The sequence below is a fragment of the Nelumbo nucifera genome, chromosome 3 (genome assembly GCF_055504915.1).
Source record: "Nelumbo nucifera cultivar China Antique chromosome 3, China Antique-T2T, whole genome shotgun sequence".
Taxonomy (NCBI): domain Eukaryota; kingdom Viridiplantae; phylum Streptophyta; class Magnoliopsida; order Proteales; family Nelumbonaceae; genus Nelumbo; species Nelumbo nucifera.
In genome coordinates, this window is record NC_142651.1 from 109,866,174 (window position 1) to 109,888,299 (window position 22,126).

At 37.1% G+C, this 22,126-nt stretch overlaps 1 protein-coding gene across 3 annotated transcripts; it reads left to right on the plus strand.

Moving 5' to 3' along the window:
• Positions 1 to 1,690: 1,690 nt before the first annotated feature.
• Positions 1,691 to 21,807, plus strand: LOC104607124 (pleiotropic drug resistance protein 3-like). 3 transcript variants are annotated; one of them, XM_088900260.1, is made up of 25 exons: positions 1,691 to 2,438; positions 2,851 to 2,989; positions 3,227 to 3,312; positions 3,928 to 4,012; positions 5,607 to 5,766; positions 5,865 to 5,941; positions 6,013 to 6,066; positions 6,170 to 6,260; positions 6,372 to 6,425; positions 6,567 to 6,673; positions 6,747 to 7,025; positions 7,132 to 7,445; positions 7,546 to 7,706; positions 7,793 to 7,896; positions 7,994 to 8,147; positions 8,231 to 8,374; positions 8,657 to 8,730; positions 8,840 to 9,172; positions 10,133 to 10,423; positions 12,198 to 12,281; positions 19,712 to 19,845; positions 20,080 to 20,307; positions 20,600 to 20,771; positions 20,882 to 21,136; positions 21,438 to 21,807. In XM_088900260.1, exons 1-25 carry the CDS (start codon positions 2,110 to 2,112, stop codon positions 21,702 to 21,704), a joined length of 4,176 nt encoding a protein of 1,391 aa, XP_088756386.1. In that variant the 5' UTR covers positions 1,691 to 2,109; the 3' UTR covers positions 21,705 to 21,807. The 3 variants fall into 3 exon arrangements, with proteins under 3 accessions (XP_088756386.1, XP_010270957.1, XP_088756385.1); XM_010272655.3 differs by having other exon boundaries at positions 1,696 to 2,438; positions 2,866 to 2,989; positions 6,372 to 6,673; XM_088900259.1 differs by having other exon boundaries at positions 1,700 to 2,438; positions 6,372 to 6,673.
• The last annotated feature ends 319 nt before the right edge of the window (positions 21,808 to 22,126 follow it).

The window sequence follows — 22,126 nt, forward strand, 5'->3', positions numbered from 1 at the left end:
GTCCCCTCTCTCTCTCTCAACGTATGGAACTATGAACTGATGGAAAAATCAAATATGTTGGAGACAATCAAATAACAACCTATTGGATTTTAAACTTGTTAGTTCACTTTTGTTTTACCTTTCTTCTCCATTTTCTTCTAAAACTAAGTATGTGTTTGGTTTCATTTACATTTTTTCATTCAATTTTTGTACTTTATTTAATTGCAAAACTTTGAAAGGTAATAATTACAACCATTATGACAACTAAGTGCCACTAGGTGCCACATCAGTGTAACAGTGGAAAAATGCCTAACCGTTTATGAAAACTTTAAAAAATAGCTTCCCCAAATAGTAGACGTGCATAAAAACCGAAGTCCACTTTTGTCATTCTCCATAAAAGAAAAACTGCTGAAGTGACACTTATGTGGTAGTATTTATTGAATAAACGCCCACAAAACCAAACACTCTCGTAAACTCAATGGAGTGACGAACCCATCGCTTCATTGTCGTAGCCACTATCCAGGAAAAAGCCTGTTCAAACGAGCTATTAGTTGGATCCAAGGGAGATGGACACAAACCGGCGATTGCAGCAACTGATCCTCTATACTGCTGTGGATTAGTTAGTGGCCTGTTGATGCACAAACTGGCAAATACATCATCTGACAAAAATGGCCTATTTGGCAGGAATACAGGGATGGTTTGGTCATATAAATAAATGCTTATTTGGATACACTAATGGTGATCTAACAAAAGGTGAGCTTTAAACTCACTGACAAGGGCTCTTCGGAGGTAATGAAAAATCACGGTGAATTTAAGAGAAATGTGAAAAGTTGTGATGAATTTTAAATATATCCCTTTAATTTGTTAATGGTATTTAAATCCAAGTCCGACCTAAATCCCACGGAAAAGTTTATTAAACTTTAAATACTAACGAACCAGATTTGGTCCCAATGTGTTTGAGCACATAATAAATATAAATAATTCAGGGGTTTTTAAGTTTTAACCCTTAAATTGTTTTTGGGTTAAGTATACTGCAACCTAATGCAGAATTCTGAATGACAACCCCCCATAGCTTACTAGTAGCTCCCTATAAATCGCATCCTGCCCGTGAATTTGACATCAATTTACAGTCAGGATTCATTCCCCCCTGTGCGATGGGGTTAGAAAATTCTAACCTGGACTGATCAGTCATTCTCCCTAAGATTTTTTTTTTTTTTAAAAAAAAAAAACCGTTTTAAGTTTTAGTTATGCTTGTACTGTTGGAAGACATTGGTCATTGGCGAAATGACACGGTCCATTTCTCCAACAACAGTGGGAAACATCTATTTTTTTATTATTTTTCTATGAAGAAAAACAGAGTATGCATGTTACATGTGAATGAAGATAAGTCAAAAGGCATGGTGTTGGGCCATGGTCTATTAGGTGAGAAAGAACAATAATTGCCATCATTCTTTCCCAATAAAGAAATTCTTTTATCATTTTCCATTGATCAACCACTCTGGCTAAGTAAACTTCAGTTCTACTGTAAAAGCAATTAGGAACTCTTTATTTCTACTCCACCCTTATCATTAATTCTGATGCACCTGCATCATCTACTTCATTTCAAATTTATGAGTACGAATTCAATGGAGCAGAAAAGGAGAAACCAAGAAGTCATTCCCAGAGTACAGAAAAACAAACCATTAACCGAGTGTAACACAATAACCTTAGATTCCATTATTTTTATCCCCCAAATAAAACAGATCCATTGCTGCAAAATAACTGTGTATGGCAAGTCCTCATGGGGACCCATCCGGTAGTAGGTCCAGTCCCCAGCATGTGGAAACACATTTGGCATTAGAGATGGGATAGATTACGATCATATCATTTAACTTCTTTGCTGGTTCTCACTATGATATCCTTCTTAGAGGCAAAACAACCTTCTTTTTGTTAGCCGCACTAAAAATCTAAAAGTGATTCCTGTGAAGGATGAAAAGTAAAGAACCATGCATGCATCAAATGTCAAGAAGACTGCAGCATTTATATATTCACATAGGCTTCCAAAGACTCAGCAAATTTTATTAAGTTCTACAAGCTCCATGACAGTGGCCTTTTGAATAGATTAGCATATCAACTCGAATGGAGTAAAAAATGAGTGGGAGAAGCATTCAGTTATCACTTGATCCCTATGCTTCAAGTTTCCATAATAGTCCACATGAGGATTGTATAAGGGAGGATGATGATGAAGTTGAGCTGCAATACTGGGCTGCAATTCAGAGATTACCCACATTCCAAAGGATTAGAACATCATTATTTGATCCCCAGGGAAATGAGAATGGCTCACAAGTAGCAGGAAAGAAGTTGATAGATGTTACGAGGCTTGGAGCTGGAGAAAGACACATGTTCATTGAGAAACTGATTAAGCACATTGAGCATGACAATCTCCGATTGCTGCAAAAACTAAGAGAAAGGATAGACAGGTATGCTTACCTTACACTTTTAGATACAACTGGAAAAAAATTAAGTACTCAAAAGCTGCTCTGACATTACCTTAAGTAGTGTGCTGATTTTACATGATCCAAGGAATTACTTGTAGTCTTACAAAGGAAATAAACCCATTGACCACCAGCATTTTATTGTGGATGGTGGTCCTAAATTTTGGTGCTCTACAGATTGGACAAGGACTTACCCATTCAATCTGACCTGAAATGGTACAGGAAGATCAAGCTCCTTGTTTGATAACCCAAGGGTCTGACTCTGACCATGAATAATCATGTATCAAACATACTGTGATTTCATATGTCCATGTATGATGTACAGATATGCATGAAACCATGAAATATGCATTCACAGTCATGCTACAGACAAATGGATTTTAATATATTTATGTAGCTTATTTTTCTGTAGAGTGGATGTGAAACTACCTACCGTGGAGGTAAGATACAAGAATCTGTGTGTGGAAGCAGAGTGCAAGGTAGTTCATGGCAAGCCTCTTCCAACTTTATGGAACTCTGTCAAAAGCATATTCTCTGTAAGTGTATTACTTCTTTATGTAATATTTGTAGCTTTCTATGATTTTTCTTTGTGAAACTTTTCATTTTTTTCTAAAGAATAACTCTTCAATTTTGACTTAGAAACTCCTAAACTTCATTGGGTTACTGGAACAGTTCTTCCTCTATATTTATAATAAGTCTACAGTTCTGTTCAACTGGTTTAAATTTTCCAATCTTCTTTCTCTCTTATTAGAAGCAAAATGCCTATTGAACAGGTTATTACAAAGATGAGTGGTTGCAATAGTCAAGAAGTCAAGATAAGCATTCTCAAAGATGTAAATGGAATCATCAAGCCTTCAAGGTATGCTGAAATATAATTTATACATATAGAACCAAGAATAACATGTTCTTGAGGTTTCATCATAGTGTATTGAGTTAGATTCACCGATCAGGGATATAGGTAGCAAGCTTAAAGCTTTTACAAAGAAAATGGTAAATGGTCAAAAAGAACTATGGCCATAAATTAGTGAAAAAAATCAGTATATGCAAAGAACCAAAGGAGATATAAATGTTTAATTACAATTACACGGATGCTACCAAAGGTGGTCGTCCTTCTAACGAAGATTAGGATTACTAATTGAAACATCAGGGACTTCCAGTCAGAATGCTTATTGCTATAACTCATCCATGGGATGGTAATTGGAGATTGCTTGCACTGAATGCAAATAAAGATGATCCAATAAAGATTGCCTACACCCAACTCCTGTCGAATCTGTGTGTTACATGGTCTAATGCTAAAATTCCAAGTGCTTATTTACAATTATCCAAGTATAATAACCAGACATGGAATCTAGCATGCAAGTCTTCAAAAGTTTGTTGCTTAAGAAAGGAACAAAAGTAAATATGGCATGGGTTTTTTATTTTGTGATGAAAACAAGGCCAAGATTTTGACTCATTGAGAATTCTCCATTTGCAGGTTAACTCTTCTACTTGGTCCTCCAGGATGTGGGAAAACTACCTTGTTACTGGCCCTTGCAAGAAAGTTAAATTACTCACTCAAGGTTAGATTTTTGTAAGATGAGATGAAACAATAATGTTAAAACAAAGAAGCTCCGAATTAAATAATGCTAGGCAAGAAGAGATTTCCTACTTGTAAGTTTGTACTCGGAGAACCTGAAAAACCTATATCTAAGGTTGCAATTTATAGTTCTATAAAAAGTGTAATGCTAGGACAATACCTACATTGAAAGGGATCTAGTGTACCTCCTATCCACTTATCAAGGTAAAATTTTCTTGAAATTGCATATCAGAAAATAGGCAATGACAACCTTTATTAAAATTAGAAGTTCTTTTCTTTTTTTTTTTTTGATAGTCAACAATAAATTCATTAAGCAGCCCAGGATGCTCAAAACAGAAGCATATGGAAAAAAATAGTACAAGGCTTGCTCCTAGGCTTGGAGCAGATGATACAATCCAGCTAACATAAAACAAACAGCTCATATAAGAATGTTACAAATTGAATCCCAGCCATGGACATCCCCAATCTAGTTGGTTTCTTCCCACCCCTACCCTTGCAAGTGGCTAAATCATTGGCATACCTAGACACCAAGTTGAACGGGCAATTTAAATTGGTGGCCATATCTTGTGCCTGTTTCACCACTGGTCTGAACACCCAAGGAATTAAGTCTCGGTGCTTCATCCAACAGACTACAGTTCAACAGTCTCCTTCCACCACCACTTCTTTCATCCCTTGCATAGCCATCAAATTTAACCCCTGAAGTCAAGCCCGCACCTCAGCTCTCAAAGAATTACCAAGGCCAATCGGACCAGTCCCACCCCTGCCCTTGCAAGTGGCTAAATCATTGGCATACCAAGGCACCAAGTTGAACGGGCAATTTAAATCGGTGGCCATATCTTGTGCCTGTTTCACCATTGGTCTGAACACCCAAGGAATTAAGTCTTGGTGCTTCATCCAACAGACTACAGTTCAACAGTCTCCTTCCACCTCCACTTCTTTCATCCCTTGCATAGTCATCAAATTTAACCCCTGAAGTCAAGCCCGCATCTCAGCTCTCAAAGAATTACCAAGGCCAATCGGACCAGAAAAACTAAGTAGCATCTGTCTATTATGCTCCCTATTTACACCCCCACTCTCTCTGAATCTCATGGATTCCCAAGGCAGCATCCATCAAAATTAAATTTGTTTTTTCCCACAACTGGTGCACTCCACGCCACCAATCTGCAGGAGTGTAACTTGGGTGGGATTGGGTTGGGACTTTGTCAAAATTTGAATGGGCCTGGCCCGGAAACCTGGGCCTAATGCAGTGTCAAATCCTAAAATCAGAAACCGGGTACCCAATTTGCACCCCTAACAATCTTTCAGGTTTCCTAACTAACTTGGAAATAAGCTACAACTTTCCATCCTCTTAACAGATCATTCATGGTAATGCCTCTGAAATCTTTCACAAACCAATGCCCAATGAGCCACTCTAATAATGGTGAAACTCAATCAATTCCTCAGCCCTTCTTGTCTTTTCCTCAAAATTTCTAGCATTTCTTTTGCATATTCTATTTATGCTTTGTGTTCTAACAACACATGACTGCAATCTTTGAAATTCTTTGACGTATTTCTCCCCAACCCCCTCCCCTCTTCAGTCCACAGGAGAGATCTGTTACAATGGTTACAGACTAGATGGATTTATTCCTCAAAAAACATCAGCTTATATAAGCCAGAATGACCTACACATACCTGAGCTGACTGTGAGGGAAACACTTGATTTTTCAGCACGTTGTCAAGGTGTTGGAAGCAGAAAAGGTAAGCTTCTTCATTCCTCAATAAATGTTTTATGAATATTGTGGTATTGATCATAATGACAGTGTAAGTTGGCACTCTGTACTTGTCTGCCTTTCAAGAAATTATGATGGAAGTCAGTAGAAGGGAGGAAGAAGCAGGAATTTTCCCTGATCCAGATATAGACACTTACATGAAGGTAATTAATAGTTGGTGCATCTCTGTTTCTCTTTCAAGTTGACAGTCTGAAAGAAATGTAAATTCTGACAGGCAATTTCAGCTGAGGGACAAGAAAAGAACCTTCAGACAGATTATATTCTGAAGGTATATTTTTTTAACTGGAACAGAATTAATGTAGTAATTGGAGTAGATTAATTCTCATGTTTCTGCCACTTATGAATGAATGTAAACTAAAATGCTATATCAGATCCTGGGATTGGATATATGTGCCGATACAGCGGTTGGGGATGCCATGAGAAGAGGAATTTCAGGTGGTCAGAAGAAGAGATTGACAACAGGTAGCATAAAATAAGAGAATGTAATTTTTTTAAATGCTGATGTAATGTTTTACTATGAGGTCTTCCAAGTTTCCTCTTCACAGAATAAGCTTTCCTTTGCAACTTTCCTAGGAGAGATGATTGTGGGTCCAACGAAAGCTTTTTTCATGGATGAAATATCAACTGGTTTGGATACCTCCACTACCTTTCAGATTATTACCTGTCTTCGGCAATTGGCACACCTCACAGATGCTACTGTGTTGATTTCACTTCTTCAGCCAGCACCTGAGACATTCAATCTCTTTGATGACATTATTTTAATGGCAGAAGGGAAGATCATATATCATGGCCCCCGAAGTTATGTTCTTGAGTTTTTCGAGGGTTGTGGTTTCAAGTGCCCAGAAAGAAAGGGTGTTGCAGACTTCCTCCAGGAGGTAAAGAGGATATGTCCCTTCTTCTTGTGTGTCTACTAATGTTGGTACACAGCTTAGTTTTGACCATTTACAGGTAATATCCAGAAAAGATCAAGCACAGTACTGGAACCTTGCAAATCCCTATTGTTATGTTTCAATAGATCAATTCTCTGAGAAATTCAAGGCAAGTCAAATTGGGGAGAAGCTAATTGAGGATCTGTTGGAACCATATGATAAATCACAATGTCAAGATAATGCTTTGTCTCACAGCATATACTCCCTAAACAAATGGGACCTGTTCAAAGCTTGCATAGGTAGAGAAATACTTCTTATGAAGCGGAACTCCTTCGTGTATGTATTCAAAACAGTACAGGTAAATTTATACAACTACAATTCATGTATTCACAATTTATACAATCTATCATCTTAATGTACTCTATCATGAGTCTTATGCACGTCTGGTTCCTTTAATCCAACAGATTGTGATAATTGCATTCATAACGATGACAGTATTTATACGTACACGGATGATGGTGGATTTATCACATGCAAATTATTATATGGGTTCTTTGTTTTATACAATTATTAGACTTATGACCAATGGAGTGGCAGAGGTGTCTTTCACCATTTCCAGACTACCAGTTTTTTACAAGCAAAGATCATTTTGTTTCTACCCAGCTTGGGCTTACTCCATTCCAGCCTCTATTCTAAAAATTCCAGTGTCACTGGTGGAGTCTTTCCTTTGGACAGTATTTACATACTATGTAATTGGGTATAGCCCTGAAGTGGAAAGGTGAGCATTGTCTCAAAGACTTCAAGGGATGCTAAACACGCTTTATCTTTTTTTTTTTTTTCTCTCGGTTTCACAATCTATGCCTTCACTATGTTATTAGGTTTTTGCTCCAGTTCCTTCTACTTTTCGCTTTGCATCAAGCAGCAACGTCTATGTGCTGTCTCATTGGATCGATTTTCCAAAATATGGTAGCTGCTTCAACTTTCGGTTCTTTGATTTTGATTCTGATGTTCTTATTTGGAGGTTTCATTGTTCCACGACGTAAGACCATTGCCAGCTTTTTCTTTCTTTAAGTTTAAGCAGAACCATGCAGCTAGATTATTCTTGGTTTTGTTTTGTTTTTGCAGCCTCTCTACCATCTTGGTTGAGGTGGGGATTCTGGCTTTCTCCAATGACATATGCTGAGATAGGACTATCGATAAATGAATTTCTTGCTCCCCGCTGGCAAAAAGTGAAGTCAAAATGACATAATTTGTTGGTTTATGAAGAGTATGTATACTTAATAGGTTATCCAAATTGCACAATAATATGACATTTCTTATTTGTAGGTTTCATGGAGAAACACAACTATAGGGTCGGAGGTTCTGAACAGTCATGGTCTAAACTTCCAGAGTTACTTTTATTGGATCTCATTAGGAGCATTGTTTGGGTTTACAATGCTTTTTAACATCGGATTTTCCTTGGCATTAACTTATTTGAATCGTAAGTTTATCTTCATGAAATATATGCAAGCATGAGGAGTGAATCATTATTTCACTTACATATATGAATATCATGAGTTTCAGCTCCGGAGAGGCATCAGGCTATTATTTCTAGAGAAATGCTCTCTCAACTACAAGGAAGAGAAGATTGTAACAATGGTATTCAGCAGGACAATGAGTCAAACCTTGATCTCTCTCCTGTAACCATGGAAGAAACCAAAAAATCTGGTGAGAAACTGAAGACACATTTTATAAATAGCTTCAATTTAGTCACGAACAATAAAAGAAAGTGCACAAATTACAAAAAATGCATTATTTTAGGCATCCATGTAATTTGAGTTTGTAAGTAGGGATTGACATTCCTGTCATCGAGTTGTATTAATCACTCCTACATTCCAAACTAATAAAATAAAATTCATTTTCTTCTGATAAAAAAAGTTACAAAATATGCATACACCCTTGGGAATTATATGATGAGATGTTTGAAAAGTACTAATGTTGATTATTTAGGGAGGATGGTTCTACCATTTGAGCCCTTGACAATGACATTCCAGAATGTGCAGTACTATGTTGATACTCCTGAGGTAATCATGTAATTATGTAAACCACCTAGATAATAACTATTATCAGTTTGTATATATCAATAACTAATAAAAAGAACTTAACAATAATTCTTGCATGCCTTATCCACAGGAAATGAGAGAACATGGTTTTGCTCAAAAGAAACTCCAACTGCTCTGTGATATTACAGGAGCATTTAGGCCTGGAATCCTTACAGCACTGATGGGTGTCAGTGGGGCAGGAAAAACAACTCTTATGGATGTTCTTTCTGGAAGGAAAACTGGGGGTTATATTGAAGGAGACATAAGAATTGGAGGGTACCACAAGGTCCAAGAGACATTTGCTAGGATAGCAGGTTACTGTGAGCAGACTGATATACATTCTCCACAAATTACGGTAGAAGAATCAGTGATGTTTTCAGCTTGGTTGCGGTTGTCACCTCAGATTGATCAAAAAACCAAATCTGTAATATATCCTTCTCTCCTTTTTATTTGATAGTAAATATAAAAATTTCATTAAAAGGAAAAAAAGTATACAATCTTGTCAGGTGTCAAGGAAACTCCTGCACACATGGCGTAAACAAAAAGAAATCTAAATCAAAACAAAGCATCCAAGTTACATATTTGAAACCCCACAACTTCCTCATGTCTGTAATATATCCTTCTCTTACTATCAGAAAAGAAACGGTTAGTTTCAAAACTTTTTTTCTTCAATCATTTACAAAAAATAAAAAAGTATGTATTTTTTGTTGGGTCTGATGGTAAGAACCCTTCTATGACCAATGCTAATTCTAGTAATCCAAGTTGCAAAGATCTTTGTTTCTTTTTGGTAGAATTTGTGTTATAATGTAATGGTACAACATAAGCAACCCCCTCCCCCATACCCATTGTATTTCATGCATCTTGAATCATAACAGAAAATCACCATTCAACCAGGCCTCTCCAGTTTCCACTATGCTATAGAACACCCCAGATACCAAACAAATGTAGCCTAAAGGACCATGTCAACACACTTTATGATCATGCAAGACAATGATATTTACTTTATGGTTCATCCAATTTGCCTGAGATCCTAACCAGAAAATTCTAACATTAGACCCACATTTGAAGTGCTATCATCATCATCACCATCATTCCACTCGGCTACATGAATCCTGTTTGTTTAATGCCGTATCAAGTACTAACAAGGTTTACTCAAAATATGGAAATTCAGCCCTATAGTTGCAAAGACTGTTTAAAAATGATGCCCAACTTTTGTTTTCCCCTTTGCAATAAAACTAAGCTAGAACCTCCAAAATTTGAATCATACCTCATCTAACCATAAGAGTAAGGTTATGATGCCTCTATCCAATACTAGCAAGGAAAAAAGAACTGCAAACTCTGCAACTTAAGGATCATTCTCCTAATATGAGCATCTCTCATGCAGAAATTTGTAGAAGAAGTCATTGAAACAATTGAACTTGGAGGAATTAAAGATTCTTTGGTTGGAATTCCTGGCATAAGTGGTCTATCTACTGAGCAGCGCAAACGGTTAACAATTGCAGTGGAGCTTGTTTCCAACCCATCTATAATATTCATGGATGAACCTACATCAGGTTTAGATGCTAGAGCTGCTGCAATTGTCATGCGTGCAGTGAAAAATGTGGTTGCTACAGGAAGGACAACAGTCTGCACAATCCACCAACCAAGCATTGACATATTTGAGGCATTTGATGAGGTAATACTCACAATATGAGAAAATCGTGGATGCATTCCAAAAGACCATATATGGATAATATGCTATATTGCTATTAATATCTGACTTGATGATAAGGCAATTTGAGTTAGAAGACTATGGACCATTTACCAAGGAATATGAATTAAAAATGTTGAACCTTTTCTAGTTTCTTTTTTGGGAAACATATAGTTCAGTCCACTTCATGGACTTCTATTAGTTTTTTGGATTTTATTTACCAACACCTCCACCTATGATTCACTACCCCCCTTGAATTTTGATTCATTCCCCCATTTGTCACTGTTCCAATTGTACAAATTGACTGATTTAAGCCACAAGGGTTCAGACAAGTATACTATCATTGATTGATTGAAAGTTTTACCTTTTTGTTTCATCATTAAAGAATCTTGAGGAATCAGTTATAGTAGATAATACCATTTTCATATCTCATTTTCCACACACACCTTCCAATGTTTCAGCATTTTCTTCCATTTTGATATATTGTTTTTTCTCCATACAAGTCATTGCTCTACAACCATGCAAAAGGTGTTTATGGGGTTCTCTTACCACTTATTCTAGTACAAATGTACATTGTCAAAAAAGAAAAATAAAATAAAATAAAATGATAGCAATTTTAAGTCAATGAAATCCCTCAGTCAATAAATCAAAGCATATGCCTTGTGAGAATTGCTAGCTAAACAATCCCATGCTGTATAAGCATGTAAAGCACAAAATAACAAACATAGATCAGGGATTTTCCGATAATAAACACTCCTTAATCCAATTAAGACCAAAAGACCCTGATTTATCATTTATGTTTCATCATTCTGTGCCTTGCACATCCATTTACCTACAATTGCACTTTACCTTACAACAGCATCATGACCATATTATTTGACAATATTAAGGACATATTGTTAATTTGTAGAGTGCTTTCAATGCCTCTAAACTTCTTTACCATTGCATATGTCTTCTTTAGGCAATTCAAACAGACAGTAGAGGGGTCTCTCTCTCTCTCTCTCTCGCTCTTCCTATGCATCCAAAAAAGTTCCTCCTTCAAATGCCAAGGAGATTGTGGCCATCACAAAAGTCATGCTATATATTTGCATTTTATTAATCATTTACATTACTCCATCCAAAGAAAATATCTAGACAGTTTTTGTAAGCTAAGGACATAAAGTTTTTCTTTGGAGCCATTGTATGCAAATCTGTATTTTTTCCATGTAGCATACCTCGATATTTTTTATTTTTTTATTTTAACCAATGGGCATTGTTAGAGTGAGCCGAATAGGGGTAGTTTAGTAATCTCATGTCAGTTAAGTACTTTGCTTATGTGGCTGTTTTATTAGAGTACTCTGCCCCACACTTAAGTGAGGGCAGTTTAGTCTTTGTAAGTGTAATTAGAACCTAATAAACATAAGGGGGTCGACTGAATGGAGGTCTAATCAGTTTCGACTAAACCCTCCTGTTCTCTCTTTCTCTTGTCTTCTTCCTCATCTTCTTCTTCCTTCTTCACTGGTTCGGATTACTGTAGCTGCTCCAAAACAGGCATGTTCCTCTGTTTACATAAGACAGACATACATGACTCATGTTTTTTTACTATAGGCATGCACTAAACAAAACATCTCATTTGAAGTCAAGTACAATCATAATTTCCCATTCCTGCACTCAGCTCTGCATCTTGAATTCTTGACAATTTTATGATATTTTTTCATTGTCTGATTATATGGATACAGAAACAAGTCAATAATCAAATATATGAATATTATTCATGCAGTTAATTCTAATGAAAATGGGAGGACAAATAATCTATTCTGGAACATTGGGTATGCATTCAAGTAAACTTATTAAATATTTTGAGGTAAGCACAGTTGGCATTAATTAATGACTCAGCTTTGATTTACTTTTTACTTTTATTCTGAGTAATAGAATTATCACTTTGCCATGCCCCAAACCAGTATGCCTGACCAGTACCCCTAGAACATAGTTCAAGGACAAAGAGAGTGCAAGCTAATCTATATCTATATTATATAGAGGAAAGAGGAAGGCAAAGAATTCTTTTACCTCAATGTTTGCATGCGCCTCTTCCTCTCCTTTCTCATACATGTGGTTTGTTTATTTTTAAATTAAAAATATAAAAATCAAATAACTATTTTTTATCAGTAACAACATAAATTTTATTAAAATTATGAAAAAGAGGAATTACAAACATGGATAGCCTCAGCTAGCCAGTGTCAATGCAATACATAAAGAGTAGGTTTTACAATTACAACACACCCCGAAACATATTTTCTCTTGTTGCTCCTTGTTTTTCCAATCCACCAACTATGTTGTTTGCCACTCTAGGAACAACTTAAGCTAATATTCAACTGCCCCAGGATACATCTTATTTCACTTACTGCATGTCTGTAGTGCCATGATCCCTCCTGACTGTTCTTCAGCCAATCCTGGAATCACCTTCAATGGTGACATTTGAGCAGTTCAGAGTTTTAACCTTTCTTAAACCCGTTAGCATAGCCAAAAGTTCTGCTCTTGTGGAGTCCCCTACCAATTGGTCCTGAAAAGAGAGCAGGTATATCTCCTGCACTGTTCCTAATCACTCCCCCAACACCTGAAAGCCATGGGTTGCCTAGACTAAAGCCATCGAAATTCTAGTCTTAACTATCTCTAATATTATCCTTCTTAACACTCTTTCTTTCTCCAATTATCAATGTTTGTAACCTCTCCCCTCTCCCATTAAATCCCTCTTTCTCTCATCTTAAATCTCTTTGAGTGAATGAATTCCTCTACTCCTAATAAAGTAAGGGTATACATTGGATGGATTGGTGGAGTTAAGGACGGACCCAAGCCCAGGGGCGGAGTCAGGGGGTGGTGGAGGGGAGCCATGCCGCCCCCCCCCCCCCCCCCCCCCCATGCCTTCAAAATTCCCATGAAATCTATTTAAGTTCCACTTATATTTTAGCCCCTTTACCCATGCTTCCTAGCTTTTGCCCCCCCTATCCATGTTTTCTAGGTTTTGGCCCCCCTCAATTAAAAAATCCTAGCTCCGCTCCTGCCCAAGCCCAGTCATCCCTAGACATCGACCTTGGGCCTGGGACACCTGGCCATAGACTGAGGTCAAAGCCCAATTTGCCAACTCAAACCCCACCTAAACTAAACCCACAACTTAGGATGTCTCAGGGTAGTTTAGTAGGCCTTAAGCAGGTTGTTCAAACTTGAAAGTCTTTTCTTTTCAATAAGTAACTTCAAATTTTACTAGGAAAAGTCAATATATACATAAATACAAGCATCCCAAGGAGAGGTGTGGGATCCACTTCTAACATAACTCATAAGAGAACAGATTACAACTGAGCCCAATAAAAATGATCCCTGTTGACTCCTTTCTAAGCTAAGTTATCAGCCATCCAATTAGCCAATCTTCTCACCCATTGAATCTTCAAGATCATATTGCTATTTAGCCATTTAAGCTACTTAATCTCATCCCTTAAATGTGCAAAGGACAGTCTCCGGATTCTTTAGCTCTCCCACCACTAGGCCTTGGAGTTCACTTTGACAATCAGCTTGTTCAAATTCCCCCTCAACGATCTCACTCATAGTCTTCTCAGTAGGGATGAGCATTTCTAGCCCAAGCTACCCCAACCTAGAAGTCTAACCTACGCCTGTATAGAGTCAAGCCCGGGCTTATATTTCCAGTCCAAGTTATAGGTTTGGAGTCTCAAATACTTATACTTCAGAAGATGCACATAAAATCGTTTTCCATAGCCTCTCATCAAATTTCATTTCAACTCCATGCATTGCATGGGTTTACTTACATGCTTGGTTGCCTAAGCCTGGAGGCATTTGCAACTCATACATCACCCAAGCACGTTTACTAATTACTACATTGTCATATTCTCCACATAACATGTCAATTTTAAATTATAATAAACTATCAAATGCTCTTTGATTTGCTCATCATTTTCTAATGTGATAGCTCATTATCCTAAACAAGTTGTTTCAACTACAAATGAACTTCAAACAGTTTGAGACATTTGATGAAAGGGCAATTGTTTTTTGAATGACAACCCCACAGTTTACATTCTTTTTAGGTGCACAGAGCCATAGATACATCCAATCAAAGATAGTGTTGATGATGCAGTGAGGGGATGACCTTTCCAAGAGATGTGGCAACTAGTAAGTGCATAAACATTGGCTGCTTGATCACAAAAAAAAAAAAGAATTTTATTATAAAATCATAGTTAAGCACTGGCTAGGAAGTGACAATCTTTGTTTTGCAAAGAAATTGCAACATTGGCTATTTGATGTAGTATCTTTGTAATATGATGTAAAGGGGAAAAAAAGTCCAACTAAGGTGAACATGCTAGGTAAAGGAGAAGCAATGAAGTTTGTAGAATAGAAAGAAAAACGGACTAGTGAATGCTTGGAAGTTAACTTAGAATGGTTAATAATATGTTTAGGAAAGCCATTCATGATTTGCTTCTAGTCTTCTCCCCACTTGTCAAGTATGATTTGAATTTAGGTAATTATATAAAATTCTGGGAACAAACTTGGGTGGGGATTGTTCCACTCAAGGACCAGTTTCCTTCTTTGTATGCTCTCTCTGACTTTAAAAATAAGCCAATTTCTTCTTTCATCACCCCTTCCTCTTCCAGTTTTGGGTTTGGGTGGAACCTGGGTCTGAGGAGGGTTGTGAGGGACTCAGACCTCCATAGTATTTTGAGCCTCCTTGACCTTCTTGATAATGTTTTTTTAGACCCCTCTAAGGTGAACGCTAGAATTTGAACCCCTACCCCCACGGGCTCTTTTTCTTGTGCTTCCTTCTTCAAAGTCTTACGCCAGTTCACCGGTCTTGCAAACTCCCCTTTCTCGGTTAATGAGGTTTGGTGCAGACCAATTCCTCCTAGGGTTGGTAGTTTTTTGTTGGGAAGCCTATTTGGAAAGATTCAACACTGGTGATTTGCTCCAAAAGAAGAGACCCAATACGTGCTTGTCACCTCATTGGTATGTTATGTGCAAAGCAGATGGGGAGACTGGTTTTCACTTACTGGTGTCTTGCCAATTTGCAAAGTCAATTTGGGAATGGGCTTTTTCTCTCTTTGGGCATAGGTAGACTTGTTCATGGGTCGGGCCAGGCCGGGCTCGGGCCAGGCTTTCACTCTGTATTAACAGATTTTTCTAAGGCCCGAGCCCGAGCCCGGCCCGACCATCAGGCCTACAACTTGGGCCCGAGGCCAGCCCTTATAAAAAGCCCGAAGCCCGGGCCTGGGCCTGGGCCCGAGCCCGAAATTTAACCCATACTGTTACTACTGCTGAAGCGGCTGAGTAGAGAGAGAGAGAGAGAGAGAAATTATAAAGAAAAGAATAAAAAATGTATATATTAAATTATAAATATTATATTATTTATATATTTTATATAATATATAAAATACATATTATATATTTTATAAAATATATAATGCTGAGTCGGGCCGGGTCAGACTTTTTTGACAAATCTCGAGCCCGGCCCAAAACACAATCGGGCTTACTGTGTTAGGTCCGAGGTCAGGCCCACGGGCCTAATTACATGACCAAGCCCGACCGGGGTGCGAGCCAGGCCGGGTCGGGCCATCGGGCTACCCGGCCCATGAACATGTCTAGGCGTAGGTGGAACCCTCCATCAGATTTGTAGAGCCTATTTTCCCCTTCTTTTTTCAAGTAGCGCATGAAAAGGGGAAGGACTATGTGGAGAGGATTGAGGGTTGTAGTATGCTGGTCATTATGGGAAGAAAGAAATCTTAGGATCTTCTTAGAAGATGAGAGAGGGGCTGAAGAATTGAGGGTTGTGATCCATATAAGGGCTGTATAGTGGTTGAAATCTTTAGAGTTATTCACAGACTACACAGTGGATGACATGTTGAGGAAGTGGGGTGAGATTGCAAACTGCACACAGACCAAATCAGTAGTGAGGGTGTCTTGGACCCCCCCCCCCCACCTGCTGGTTTTCTAAAATTAAACTTTGATGGGAGCTATAGGGGGAATCCTGGACAATCAGGGATTGGGGGTGTTCATAGGGATGAGAACGGGGTCATTTCTGCCATGTTCTCAGGTCCAATTGGAGTGGGGGATTCCCTTAGAGCTGAGATCTTGGAAGTTATGGAAGGAGCCCAAAAAGCTAAGGAGATGAATGTCAGAAAACTCATAATTGAAGGGGACTCAGAGGTGGTGATAGGGTGGCTGATGAAAGACAACTGTGGATTATGGAACGACAGCAATGAGAGGAGGAAATTCAAGTGGCTGGTGTGGGAAATGGAAGTCAGGATGAGTTGGGTTAAAAGAACAACTAACTCTATAGCTGATGGATTAGCTAAACAGGGGATAGAAAGGGATACAATGTTTTGGGCCAAGTTGTAACTAAATTGTTTCTTCTTTTCTTTTTCTTTCTTTTGAGGATTTAAGTTGTATTTGGAAGATAAGAGTGTTTGTCTTCCTTGCTGTAATTATTCTTATGCTATTTTAATGAATTTACTGAATCTATTATTGATCAATATATATATATATATATATATGTGTGTGTGTGTGTGTGTGTGTTTAGGGAAGAAGATGGATTTAGAAATGGAAAGAATAGAATCTGTACAAAAAGCACAAAGCACTTGTGGTCAAAGCACAAAAGAAGAATGGAAAGAGAGGGAGATTGGAGATAACGTGCTTCACAAGGAACAACAAGAAGCGACTTAATCCGTATTCATTCCATCTCTTAAGTGAAGGCTTAGACTATATTTATAAAGCTCTAAGTAGGCAAGCTTAGGCTTTCCATCACAAACCCATACTTAATGACCAAGAAAAAGATCACTCCAGCACCTAACCTGAGTACTTATAATCTTGAAAAAATCTTTAAAGTAGAAGAACAATTGTCTAAAGAAAGCAGAAATTACTAAAAATAGTAAATTGAAAATTTGCCACAAATAGTTAGTAACTAGGTGAATTGCATTAAATAGTTAATATAATATTAATTTCAATTTTTTTTTACAAAGAATAGTAAATTTCTAGACGGATGAAACTTAACCCTACAACCACCTCCATGGTTTCTCTTAATCTTAGCCCATGCAATGCTTCATTTGTGGAAACTCCTGATCAGCATACTGCTGGTCGGAAGAAGGCTAAGACAAATTCCTCCACCATTCCTTAATTTTATGTGTTGTTTCTGTTCTCTATACATTCACCTAAACATTCCATCACAAATGCTTGAAGCAACAAATGCGGATATATTAATATAAAGGCATATATTATAGTACTTCTAATATTTTGAGGTGAGAACAAACAAATCAATAAAACACCTTTATGGTTGATTAGGCTGACTAATCATTAATCAACCTAGTCAATGGTTCAATGCTTACCCATTCAAGGCAAGTAGCAACCACATCATGCATACTGACTGACTAGTTAAGTATGCAGCTGATCTGGCCCTCAACTGACTAGTTAACCAGTCATTACCCATTAACAGGTTGGAACTTGGAATTTTGATAACATTGGTTAAGGCTAAAAGGATTTGTGAAACACAAAATTTTTATTAATTATTAGTTCATCAAACTTCTAAATGCAAAAGAGAATTCATACTAATGTAATATAAAACAAAGGTTCAGACAAATAATGTTTATAAACAATCCAACTTAGCATGAATTAAATTCTGAAAATGTATGGCGTGAGAGAGAGGATGAGAAAAGAATGAGGTGTATTGCGAAATATATTCAGAACCTCAAATTAATGATTTTGTTAAGACAAGGGCTTATCCAGTGGGAAAACCTTGATATCTTTAAGTTGTGTGACTTTAAAACCCGGTTTTATGCATACCCTTACCTCCAAGTCACCGACACTTTTCTTGCTGAACCAAATCCCTAAAGCAAAGGGTTCCTGAATGACCATGGTGCACATGAACATGATGCTCAACAATTATTTGGAGATTCTCAAATTTATATAACATATAGATGGTTCCCCATGAATTTGCTTGTTTCAAGCTCCCATGTAGACACGGTGTGTCAAGTTGATATGTCCTGAAAGGGAAATTTAGGAGTTGGCAGGATTTTTTCATAGATGATCATGCAGTAAAGGAGTACAGATTGCTAATGAATTGAATATAGCCAATGTGGTGATTGAAGGGGACTCAAAATTGGTGGTGGGTTGGCTAAAGGATCCATAGTCTGTAATATGGTGCTATAGGGGTGAGATAAAAAAAAATTAAATGGATCATCAAGAATATGAACTTGAGGATACAATGGGTGAGGAGATCAGCAAATGGGTTAGTGGATACTCTAGCCAAGCAAGGAGTGAATAGGCCATCTTTGTTTTGGGCTCACTTGTAATGTGTTTTGTTTTGTTTACAGAGAGGTAGCATCCCGTGCCTCTCTAGGGGATGCTTGTAATGGTTATACTTTCAGCCTTAATAAAACTTAAACTCATTTATCATAAAAAAAAAGATCATGCAGTAATGTAGGTCACTGAATCACCAAAGAAAAAAATAGGCATTTCCTACATAAAGAGGGACTTCAAGTCACAACCACCAGAAACGTTAGCCTCAACTTAAAACCTAACCCATGTGGCTTTAAAAACATTGTTCAACATTTTAATCACCAAATGAAAGCTTTATTCCTTCCCTAGAACAAGCTCCCCAACTTTTCCTCTATGAAACGGAGAAGCCATTATATGAAAATTGATCCTGTCAGGTTCCACCATACACTGTCAATGTTTTTCCTAGATTATTTTACACGAACATTCATTTGTTCAGTGCTTATTTTGCGATGTCTGTTTTACCTTGGAACATGTAAAACAAACTGTGTCTGGATCAAATTCAGTGTCAGACACTTCATATTAATTGAGAAACTCTTAATACATGGGTTTTCCTGTGAAAGGCATAACAAACTGCAACAACCATAGAATGACTGATGTGAAATCATCTACAACCTTCATCAAGTTTCTATGCCCATGGTGGACACAACATAAATGACAGGGAAAAAATAATCAAGTTTCCAGTCTTATTCAACTTTTCCTTGTATAGAGACTTCATTAGTTGGATAGGAAGAAAAAAACTATTAAGTTTATTCAGGGCCTTATTCTTCTTTAGTAGTATGAGAACTCACCAATACCCTAATGTTTTCCCCATTTTTTCTTGCTCTTTTTTTTTTTTTTTATCTGAGTGGCACAAGTTGTGTTCCAGTTGGTCCCAACTGATGGATTTTCATTTTTGTAGAACTAAGAAAATAATTGTATAAATATAAGGTGGTAGCAGTTTTTAATCCAGCCTTCCAAATTTTTTGACAGGAAATTCCTCATCTGCCAAAGGTTAAAGACAATCATAACCCAGCAACATGGATGTTAGAAATCACTTCAGCATCTTCTGAAGCAGAACTCGGTATAGATTTTGCTAACATCTATAAGAAGTCACCTCTGTATCAGTGAGTATAACCATTCACTAATTCATAAATAAAAATCTCAATGGGATTCATGACAGATTATATAATGTTGATTGATGTCCATCCCAGTTTGTGTGCATAACTACAATATTTTGAGAGAAAAAGATATATTTTTTACACCAATAAATACCATTCTAAATTTGTCCATGCATATTACAAGAATCTTTCTTTTTTTGATATGCATATTGCAAATCTTTATATTATCACCCTGTGTAGGGACAATAAAGAGCTTGTTAAGCAATTAAGAGAGCCACCACCAGGTTCAACAAACATGCATTTTCCTACTCGTTTCCCACAGAATGGTTGGAAGCAGTTCATGGCATGCTTATGGAAACAACACTTGTCTTATTGGAGAAGTCCTGAATACATCTTGGTGCGCCTAACTTTTACAACCATTTCAGCCATGCTTTTTGGAGCAGTTTTCTGGCAGAAAGGGAAGATAATGTAAGCCAATTATATAATTCAGTTCATGTCATGAAAAAGACAAAAGTGAATAGGCCATGTTCCATGGAAAATACCAGTCCTATGGCCAAAAAATCCCTAACAAAGTTACCCCACTTGTTGATATAAAATCAGAAGAAAGAAAAGAGAAGTTCAGTTCCATCTAAATTAAGAGAATGCTGATCATAGATATGCACAAGTCTAAGATTTTAGGTTTTGAATTTGACTTTTCTCAGTTTATTTGAACAAATAAGGCAAAAAAATACTGAATCACTGTCTTCTACTTGATTTATAGAAATGACCAACAAGATTTATTCAACATACTTGGAGAAGTATATGTGGCTATGATATTCTTAGGTGTAAACAACTGTTCATCAGTTCTACCACACGTGGCAACTGAGAGAATCGTTCTATACCGGGAAAAATTTGCTGGAATGTACTCCTCAAGGGCTTATTCATTTGCACAGGTCTGAACATATTTTCAGATCACTTAGCATTATTTTCCTTTCATTTGATATTCAATTTCATCATTATATATATAGAAAATGATGCATAAGTATACTTTTTCATGTTGAAGGTGACCATTGAGATTCCTTATACAATAGTCCAAGCAGCTTTGTACACAGTCATAACATACCCGACAATAGGGTACTACCTGTCAGCAACAAAAATCTTCTGGTATTTCTACATAACATTCTGTACATTTCTCTACTTTTTATACCTGGGGATGCTAATAGTTTCACTAAGCTCAAATCTCCAAGTTGCTTCTGTCTTGGCATCTGCAACCTACACCATGCTGAGTCTTTTCTCAGGGTTTCTAATACCTGGACCGGTAAATACAATCACTGCATCTTTCTCATTAAATTTATGCATTGATAATTAGTTGGTCTATTTAAGCAGTGGGTGGTGGGGAATCATCCAATTGGTTCCTTATTTCCTATATATAGATATTACAAGAGATGGTCATAAATACACGAATGGTAACTTACCTTATAAAACAGCTGACTACAAATAGATCCTTGATCCTATAAATTATCAAATTTAAACAGTTGCTTTGGATGCTTAGCCATTCAATCTTTATCTCTTCATATGCTCCCTCCCTCTAAGGTTAAATTCTGTAATTTTCCATGCAGAAAATTCCAAAATGGTGGATTTGGTTCTACTGGATATGTCCAACATCCTGGTCCCTAAACGGCATCCTTACTTCACAGTATGGAGACATAGACACAGAGATTACAATATTTGGAGAAATCAAAACCATCAGTTCCTTCATACAAGATTATTATGGATTTTATCATCATTACTTAGGTGTTGTTGCTGTTGTTCTCTTCGCATTTCCACTTGCATTTGCATTTCTTTTTGCATATTTTATAGGGAAATTAAATTTTCAAATGAGATGAAGGGGGAAATAGTCATGTTTATTGTTGTTGCAGTTGACTCATTGGTGGTATTATTATGAATAGAAACAAAATGAAATGAACTTCCAGTTCTCTCTTTAGAAGCTTAATTAACGTGCAATTTTTTTTTTTCAATTCGTCAACGTGCAGACATGCTCTCATGAATTAATATAGATGACCAGGGAGGAGGAAAAGCCATAAAGCAGTAAAATTTCAGGGGTTGTACCATACATATGATCCCTGTTGGTTTCTTTCTTAATCTTGTATTTACATGGTACATAATCCCCCGCCGGTGATGATCAGAACCAAAAAGAAAAAAAGAAAAAACTTCTGCAAAGCAAGGAACCCCGTTATTTTTTTTTTGTTGATCAATAACCACATAATTCATTAAAATAGGAAAAAAGTTACAGGGAAGGGGAGCTAAA